This window comes from Brachyistius frenatus, unplaced genomic scaffold, assembly GCF_029030835.1.
Source record: "Brachyistius frenatus isolate BFR_SWC_R1_liver_20210118 unplaced genomic scaffold, ASM2903083v1 Contig_131, whole genome shotgun sequence".
Lineage (NCBI taxonomy): Eukaryota > Metazoa > Chordata > Actinopteri > Embiotocidae > Brachyistius > Brachyistius frenatus.
The window spans coordinates 846,561-855,523 of NW_027210730.1; the positions used below are offsets into that span (position 1 = coordinate 846,561).

The 8,963-nt window shown below is 45.0% G+C and overlaps 1 protein-coding gene across 1 annotated transcript; it reads right to left on the bottom strand.

Moving 5' to 3' along the window:
- Window positions 1–1,151: 1,151 nt before the first annotated feature.
- Window positions 1,152–8,944, bottom strand: ciao2a (cytosolic iron-sulfur assembly component 2A). The gene is made up of 5 exons (XM_069714532.1): window positions 8,788–8,944; window positions 7,530–7,694; window positions 5,474–5,523; window positions 3,288–3,333; window positions 1,152–1,900 (listed from the first exon to the last, which is right to left on the bottom strand). The coding sequence occupies exons 1-5, from the start codon at window positions 8,813–8,815 to the stop codon at window positions 1,800–1,802; spliced, it is 390 nt and encodes a 129-aa protein (XP_069570633.1). The 5' UTR covers window positions 8,816–8,944; the 3' UTR covers window positions 1,152–1,799.
- Between the last annotated feature and the right edge of the window lie 19 nt (window positions 8,945–8,963).

Below are 8,963 nucleotides of genomic sequence, written 5' to 3' on the forward strand. Positions count from 1 at the left end.
CATCAGTTCAGACTTCAGAGAGTCAGCAGTCTGCAAGAAGACAAAAGAATTTGTGTGCCTGCTGCTGGAATGATGATACGTTTAGTACATGCAAACAATTTCAATTGTATGCGTATTGTGACCTCTGTTTAACAACTTCAGGTTCACTACATCAGGTGAATCTGAAGTTCTACTGAAAACCTGCATCAGTCTGTCTACATGTTCATTCAGCTCACATCCTGACATCAACTGCAGCATAACTTCTCAGTCACACTCACCTCTGACTGCTGTTCAATTCTCTCAGGATCTTTGCTGTAGGACCCACAGTGCCCCCAACAGGTGATGCAATGCTATTACAATTCCTGAAAACTGTATCATGTAAACATCTGAGGGGCAATTCAGCATTTATGTCTGAAATAACTTATGAAAGATGGACATTCAGCTGCACTCCAGGTGTTTGAAGCAGAGTTTTTATTTTCCAGGCTACTTTACTTATAGAAAGAGGAAGAAATGAAAGATGTTAACTGAAGCTACTTTTTAAAAAGATATCTTCCAAAATAATACAAAATCAAAAGTAAAGATTTTTTTTTTTAACACAAAAACATCCTTACAGTGTTTGTCATCCAGCTTTTATGCTGTAATTGAGAAAAAGAAAAATCAGGACATGGTGACTCACTTTGGTGTTGATGAGTTAAAGTGGATATAATCCATATTTGTACAATGACTGTGAAAAGGAGTGTGTCCACTTTTGTGATCTCAGGATTGCATCACTGCTTTTTGCAGACGAGGTCCTGTTGGCATCGTCACGCACTCGAGTGTCGAGCTGCAAAAAGCATCTGCACATTAACTTTACTTTAATGTTGTTCTTCCAGAGCAGCGGAAGCAGAAATCTGTGCAGCAGAGCTCGATGAATCCCGACTTCGTTCCAAAACCACTGCATCCTACATTTCCTTAAATCTTACACAACTTCACTGATCTTGAACTGTACACCTCCAGTTTCTATCGGTCAGTCAGTTCTATATTTCAAACTGAGATAACCATGGCAACACGCTGACTTCAAGATTATTTAGAAAAAGACTTTAGTCCGTGGTGTGACTGTTTAATTCTGCCAGCTGGAGTGTAGAAAGTGTCTGTAAATTCAACCACCCGATTCAAAGACACACGAGGCAACATTATCCTGTCATACTTTTAATACCTGATTAATTTTGTACATTACATTTAGAAAAAAAAATAATCACCTGTAAAAGAGTCATATTTTCCACTCAGCCCTGAACCTGAGTAATTCAGCAGATTAGTGCATTTACAAAAGGACTTCCAAAGATCTCCGTGATGTTTGAGTTTATAAAAGGAGACGAAGAGACGGCTGCTCTTCCTGCAGAGAGGATGAGTCTGTTTGATTGACGTGAGGAAACAGAAGGATGAAGGGTGACGTGGAAACGGGACGGGAGGCGGGTCCTGTTTTCTCTGGCCCACTTCTCCCGCAGCGTCTGAGGTCGCCTTCACAAGAACTCAGCAGACGACAACAACAACGTGAGACTGTCCAGCAGGGAATGATGAAAGTCTACACAAACGTGTTGTCTGGTTCCAGCTTCCAGTTGAGCCTTTTATTCACAGCTCAGTCTTCAAGCTCTCCCTGGAGATCCTCCAGAAAAACAAAACCCCAAAACACCCCACAAACTCCAGAGCCAGGAATCCTTCTCAGGCACGCACACGCACACGCACACGCACACACACACACACACACACACACACACACACACACACACACACACTCTCTCTCTCTCTTTCTAAGAGTTTGCTTGGGGCAGTGTGAGCCTCCCTCAGTCGTCTGGCTCGGTAACACACTGCTCCACGATCTCTCTCAGGTTGGGGTTTTCCATGGCGGCTGCGACTCGCTCCTTATCGTTGATCTGTTTGTTAACTGGAGACACAAACGGCAGTTTTCTATGAATAACAGTGAGACCACACAAACGCTACACTAACAACAGTAATACCGGAAACCCCCGACCCAACAGCAGCTTCACTGTTGTAACATTGTGGCAAAGAACTATTATTTAATTCGAAGTGTTTTCAATTTGTTATGCCACCAGCGGACGGCGGTGTCAGTTGGTCGGTCCAGACCCGGCTGTGACGTCACCCGTTGGTTTGTGAACGGCTGTGTTGAAGCCTCGAGTTTGAATTTTGGCCGTCGCCATCTTGCTATTTTGGAGCCAGCTGGGGGAGGAGCGAGCGGTGAATCTGACTGATCTGATTGGAGACTCGAGGACTCTACGTCCCGCCCACTGATAGTGGAAACCTGACTGCACCACAGGCCTGTCAATCAAACAAACACGCTGTCCAAAATGCTGCTTTTGGAAGCCTAATATTTAATGAATGAGGGATTATTTTCAGCTGGACCTCCAGACAACTAATAAGAAGGAGTGACTTTAGGTAAAAACACTCGAATAACTTGTGGAAAAATGTATTGACTTTGTATTTAATGACAGAAGGTGAATAGGAGTCTGCCCCTAGTGACACTCGGTGGTATTGTAGCTTAAGGTACTTCTGCATCGGCCTCATTTGTCAGACCTGGAAGCTACGAACACTTTAAAAACAGTGTATAGTCCAGACTAGGGATGTTAATAATTCATCGTGAACCCATTAATTGCTCGATAAAAAGAGTTTGAAATGTGCTGGAGTTAAATCAGTGTGAAGAAACTGTCAGTCATGTCAGCCCAATTAGCCAAGCTTGTCCTGAGAGTGGCACCAGACGAAAGGTCTCATTAATACATAAACGGGAACATGAATATGCCCAATCAGTGAAACGTCAACGTAATGGGGAGAGTTGACCTTTAGAAGAAAAATAAAAAAGGCCCAAAATGGAAACTGAATATCAATTTCACAAGTCACAGAAATCTGGCTTTTGTTTTCTGGATAGCTTTCCATGGAAAGTTGTAACTGTCGTACAAAAGGTCAAAATGTCACCTAAGCGGTTAGGACAGGATGAGAAGATATTTGCAGCATGTTTCAAGACAATCTGACCAGAGGCTGTGAAAATATTCAACCAAAGTGGAGGTGAAATGGACTGAAGACAATTAAATACAGTAAATACAGGAAGAAACGTTGAACTTCTACCTACATTTCTACATTTACTATCTCGTAAAGAGCTCATTGAGAACAACACGTGGTTCCTCGAAGCGGCATCACAGTCGCTCCACCTCACTTTAATCTAATCTTTGGTGATATTTTAAGCTCACATAAACACAATGCATCCCATATGACTCATAACGTGACCTCAGTGGGAGGTTGTTTAATAAAATCAGACTTACTGTCTTCCTCAGTCGAATGGGTTCCTTCAGAAATGTAAATTTCCAGCTGAGAAAAGAAGAAAAAAAAAAAGATGTTAAAAGGCTGAACACGTTTCTGTTATTTATTCAGATATTATACAACAAATTCAATTGAGAAAAGTGTCAAGAGGATATTAGATTGGAGGTTGGCGTAAAAGATGAAAAAAAATAATCACCGAGCAGTTTAGGATAAAAAAAACAGAGAAATGAAACACGTGCAGCTCAGAAGAACAGCAGCAATACAATTCAAATACTGTAGTTATGTGCATGAATAGAAGTCTTAAAAATAAATTACTAATCAATAAGTTTAAAACTGTACTTTGACGGTACAAATGCTGCTAAAACAGAACAAACATCACAACACAGGACACACTGGAAGCCCTGGGGGGTTGTTTTGACGGTTCGGACCCTTCAGTCCCAGTAAAAGGAAATCTCATTGTTTGAGCGCACTAAATATTTTGGACACCGATGTTCCTCTGACTTTCTATCAGCTGTTTGCATTTCTGTTTTGATGTGGTGATGATGAAAACTGTGGCAGTAGATGTGCAGTAAAACCAAAACTTGGTGCTAAAAGGGGTTAAAACAGTTCATGGAATTACAGATTATCTTTTGATGGATAAATGTAAAAAAAAAAAAAAAAAAAAGCACTTCCTGCTCTATTGTGTGTATTTGGTTGAAATCAACTTTTCCTTCCATCGGAGGACTCGGTGGAGCTCATCACGCCTGTCGTATCCTCTGCAGATGTTCAGCAGCTCCGAGATAGAAAACAACTCATCTTGTTTGTTTGCTGCAGAGATTGGTGTCTGCTGCCTCGCTGCCTGTTTGGAGGCCATCCAACAGCTCGTCTGTCCCTGACAGCTAATAAACAGCTAGTTAGCTGTTTTTTGTGTGTGTTTTTGTCCTCTGTCTGTTTCTCCGTTGTTCTCGCTGCGCTGCTGATGAAACACCAGCTGTTTATTTTTTACTGGACTGAGCTCGAGAAGTCTCGACGCTTCGCCTCCTTCTGTTGTCTGAAGAAATGTTCAATTTGTTTTTGGCGTGTTCGGGTCTGAAAGATTTTAGATTTCTGAAAGTAATCCGTACGTGTTAACCAGCCTCATCAGGCCATCACACCAAATGGTCTTCAGTTAACAACGTCAGTCAAAAGTAAACAGGTGGAATTTCTGATCTTTTCATTGCGTTTGACACCGTCAGTGTGTAAACAGGCCTGTTTAACTCCAGGAGTCACTCCAGTCTGCAACGTGACCACAGCTGAGGGAGACGCCAGGAATGAACATCAGACCGCTGGAAATGATGTTTATTTACTATGTTTGTGGAGTCCCAATTCGAGATTTCCATTTGCAGCCACCGAGTGTTTGTGAAGGAGAACAGATGTTATCCACACGAGTGGTTCAGACTGAAGCACCGAGGAGGAGGTGTGGTGGGTGTGATGGTGTCTTTGCTGCTAACAGTGCTGGTGGTTTATTCAGAATTCAAGGCGACACCTAGCCTGCTTGGCTAATGTAACATCCTGCAGTGACACGCCATCCCATCATGAGTTCCACAGCAGGGAAATAAACCGTGACACACCTGCAGGCTCTGTAGGGGCGATTCAAACCAAGAAGGACAGGGACCGAGTGCTGCATCAGGTGAGCCAAACCCAAACGAGAAGGTTTGGGATGGGATGAAGCAAACAACAAGTGCTCTGCATATGTGGCAGCTCCTTGTTGGAAAAGCTCAGGTGATGACATCATGCAGCTGGTTGGGAGGAAGCCAAGAGTGTGAGGGCGATGAGCTGCAGCCTGCTGTTTGTCCAGGACACGAGCAGGAAGGCCTCTCTGAATGTCCCATCAACACTAGAGGGGTGTGGGGTGTGTGGGGGAGGGGGGGGGGAGTGAAAGGATGTAGGTGTCTTGATTTTGTCTCCAGTGGTTGAATCTGAAAACCCCTCATCAACTCTAATGAGGACACTTCTTCTGGAAACAGCTGCTAATCTTCTTGATGTGATGACGTGAGCGCCACAAAGTAAAACTGCATTCACCTCCAACGTAGTGGATGAAGTTATTTCAATGCTGAATACAAAAGAAAAAATGATGCCAGCAGAGGAGTAGGAAGCGTGAAAATGTGTGAGGAGTGATTTGAGTGCGGCGGCGGCCCTTTAAATGACGAGTCGTCGTTCTGCTACTCACCTTGTGTTTGAACGGCAGACATCGCTGAAGCTTCACTTGTAAGCAGAGACCTGCAGACACACGAAACATCCCATCACACATTCTGTACAGCAACATCTCAAACCCTTCCTCTGTGGATCAGAGCGTGTCTGAAGTTATTGGTGTCTGCTGGGAAATAACGCTGCTTCTGCAGCAAAAAGGAAAAAGACATGAAACACTGAAGAAACATGTGACATGGAAAATATCAAACAGACGCATCTTAAAGATGCCTCAAACACGCAGCTGTAGGAACGAGTAGAAAAACACGTTTTTTAACAAGGTAAGTACCTTAAAGTGAGACACCACTAAAATATGAAGTTTCACACCATACTGCAAATTACCAGACATGGAGTTTCAAACTTTATTTTAAGATCGAATTTCTGCCTGTTTGATTTGGTAACTGGAGGGAAGCCCTCATGTTGTGGTAATACTGAAACACTTTCTCCTCTCAAACTCCAGCGGGGGAACAAACCGTCCCAAAATGGATCCTGGGATTTGGGTGGAACCACCTGCAGCTGTGTTAAAAGCCTCTTACAGCAGCAGCTCCTCCTCAGACAGGCTGCAGGTCGCCTGGTGGAGGGAAGTGCAGTTGAGGAACAGCAGGCGCTTCAGGCCAACAATTTATCTGCTGCACAAACAGCTTAACCAACAACCCCCCACCCCCCACCAAAACAACACAAAACAACAACAAACACTGTCGGAGTCCAGAGAGGCCGAGATCAGAGAGACGCTTCAATTATAACTCAGCTATTCATCCTAATAAGACGAAGCTCAACAGGTGAAAACTGTCAGTTCAATCAACCTCAAACTGACAGTTTGTAGACGTGCTGAACAATAAGTCAGCCGTCTGTATGCTTCGTACAATGAACTAAAAAAGAGTTCACAGCAGGAGGACAACAAAGTTATACATCTTAGAGATACTTTCATCCATAAAAAAATGCATTTAGCATAATTCTAAAGAAAAAATTAAGTTTTTATCCTAAAATGAATACATCATTTTGTCACTTCATAAACCATGAGCGTCAAAATATCCACAAAAATGTATAAGATGTGATCGTCAGCTCGGAGCACACGTCCATCACTAATGTGATGAACCACTCTGAGGTTCCCTATCGAGCACATTCACCACCAGGTGGTTAGTTTGAAGCTCCAGCAAACATCAGGTGACCAGTGAGGTGAACTCAGGTCCCTGGAAAACAGCCACGGGAAACTGAACAGAGAGCTTTTATTTCTCAGATCATTAAACCAAAGGAAATCTGAGTCGCAGATAATCACCATGAGTTTGCAACAGGAAGTGATGTAATAATCTCCCTGCTCCACATGGTGCTCGGTGATGTCAGCCTTCTGACGGTGGTCTCCATCAGTAGTTAAAGCACAGTAACGTGTATGACTGCTCCCACCGCCCTCATTGAACCGCTCTGATTAACCCACTTTATATCTTCTACTTAATGGACTCCAGGTTAGTGTGGATGAAAACTGCTTTGGCCACGTCAGGCTTTCATTTAAATCTCCCGTCTTCTCTTTGTTTGTATGTGAAAGAAGTTATTTATTTTCTGTGAATGTTTTATGAGAACGTGTATCGTTCAGTCAATCTGAGGAGCGAGGAGCTCCACATTTCATCCGAAGTGTGTCGGGTCTGGTCCTGGTCTGGACCCGGTCTGGACCTGGACTGGACCTGGTCTGGACCCGGTCTGGACCCGGTCTGGACCCGGTCTGGACCTGGACTGGACCTGGTCTGGACCCGGTCTGGACCTGGTCTGGACCCGGTCTGGACCCGGTCTGGACCTGGTCTGGCTCGTCTGTTCCTGATTCAGTCACACCGTCGCCGTGTTACTCAATCAGGAACAGACGAGCCAGAAAAAGGCCATGAATCAATTCTGATTCATTTTCTGCCGATCAACTACACTATCAAAACACTAATAGTTGCAGCTGTAGTTGAAACCCATTTGTTTCAACTAGTGTTGGTGTGACTTCAGAAGCTGAGATGGTCCAGATTCTGGTTTATCGTCCATCTTGTGTCATCGGCACAGCGACTCACCGATCAGAGTAGCCAGAGAGCAGTGAGGGACGGTTGGAGAGAACTTGATAATGATGAGGTACTCGTCCTCTCCGAGCTCCTGCACCTCCACACACTTCTCCGTCACCACATCCAGCTCCTCCAGGGTGTTGGGCTTCTCCGGGTCCCGGATCGATCGGATCACATCTGAATTTAGGGCATGAGAACGAGATGATCTATTGAGCTCCAGTCAATATTAGGTTTTTATATATATATATATATTTATTTATATATTTATAGAGAGAGAGAGAGAGAGGGAGAGGGAGAGAGAGAGGGAGAGGGAGAGAGGGAGGGAGAGAGAGAGAGGGAGAGAGAGAGAGGGAGGGAGGGAGAGAGAGAGAGAGAGAGAGAGGGAGGGAGGGAGAGAGAGAGGGAGAGGGAGAGAGAGAGAGAGAGAGAGAGAGAGAGAGAGAGAGAGAGGGAGGGAGAGAGAGAGAGAGGGAGAGAGAGAGAGAGAGAGAGAGAGAGAGAGAGAGAGAGGGAGAGAGAGAGAGGGAGGGAGAGAGAGAGAGAGAGAGAGAGAGAGAGAGAGGGAGAGAGAGAGAGAGGGAGGGAGAGAGGGAGAGGGAGAGGGAGGGAGGGAGAGAGAGAGGGAGAGAGAGAGAGAGAGAGAGAGAGAGAGGAGAGAGAGAGGAAGTCATACATATTGTAAAAATCTCAGGAATCGATGAACTGAAACTTGTTCAATAAAGCTTAGGTCGTTCAGAAAGTAACCCGACTGAGATCTGCACTCGTCCTGTGACTTCATTTATAGACACACCAAACGAAACTACCACAATCATGGATTTGGTTCCGTATCGTAGTCATAGCAACCTCACCGAAGTCCATTTAAAGAAAGCGGAGCTCCGAACCAGCACCGGTCCAGTGAGCCTCTCACTTCAACGGAGTCATGCCAAAGGAGTTACTGACGTCATCGGTCAGCACGCTCCAGAAAACACACATTTCTTCTAATCATGTGTTTCTGAGAAAGACGAGACAACAGGAGGGACATGATGTCACCGAGACAACGGGAGGGACATGATGTCACCGAGACAACAGGAGGGACATGATGTCACCGAGACAACAGGAGGGACATGATGTCACCGAGACAACAGGAGGGACATGATGTCACCGAGGCAACAGGAGGGACATGATGTCACCGAGACAACAGGAGGGACATGATGTCACCGAGTGACGTTACGTGACTTCTGTCGGTCCCGCTGTGACCCGGCGGCGGGCCCGCGGAGCTCTCGACACTCACCGTACACTTCCAGCGCTTTCTCCTCCATCTTGTTGTCGACACGTCCAGAAAACGGTTAAAGCTTCGTGACCGTTCACGACACGAGGCTGAACACAACTTCCATTCTTCAGAAAACGACTAAACAAACGGGATCGTGGTGACTTTGACAACACGGACGGAGTCACGGCGGTTAGCGG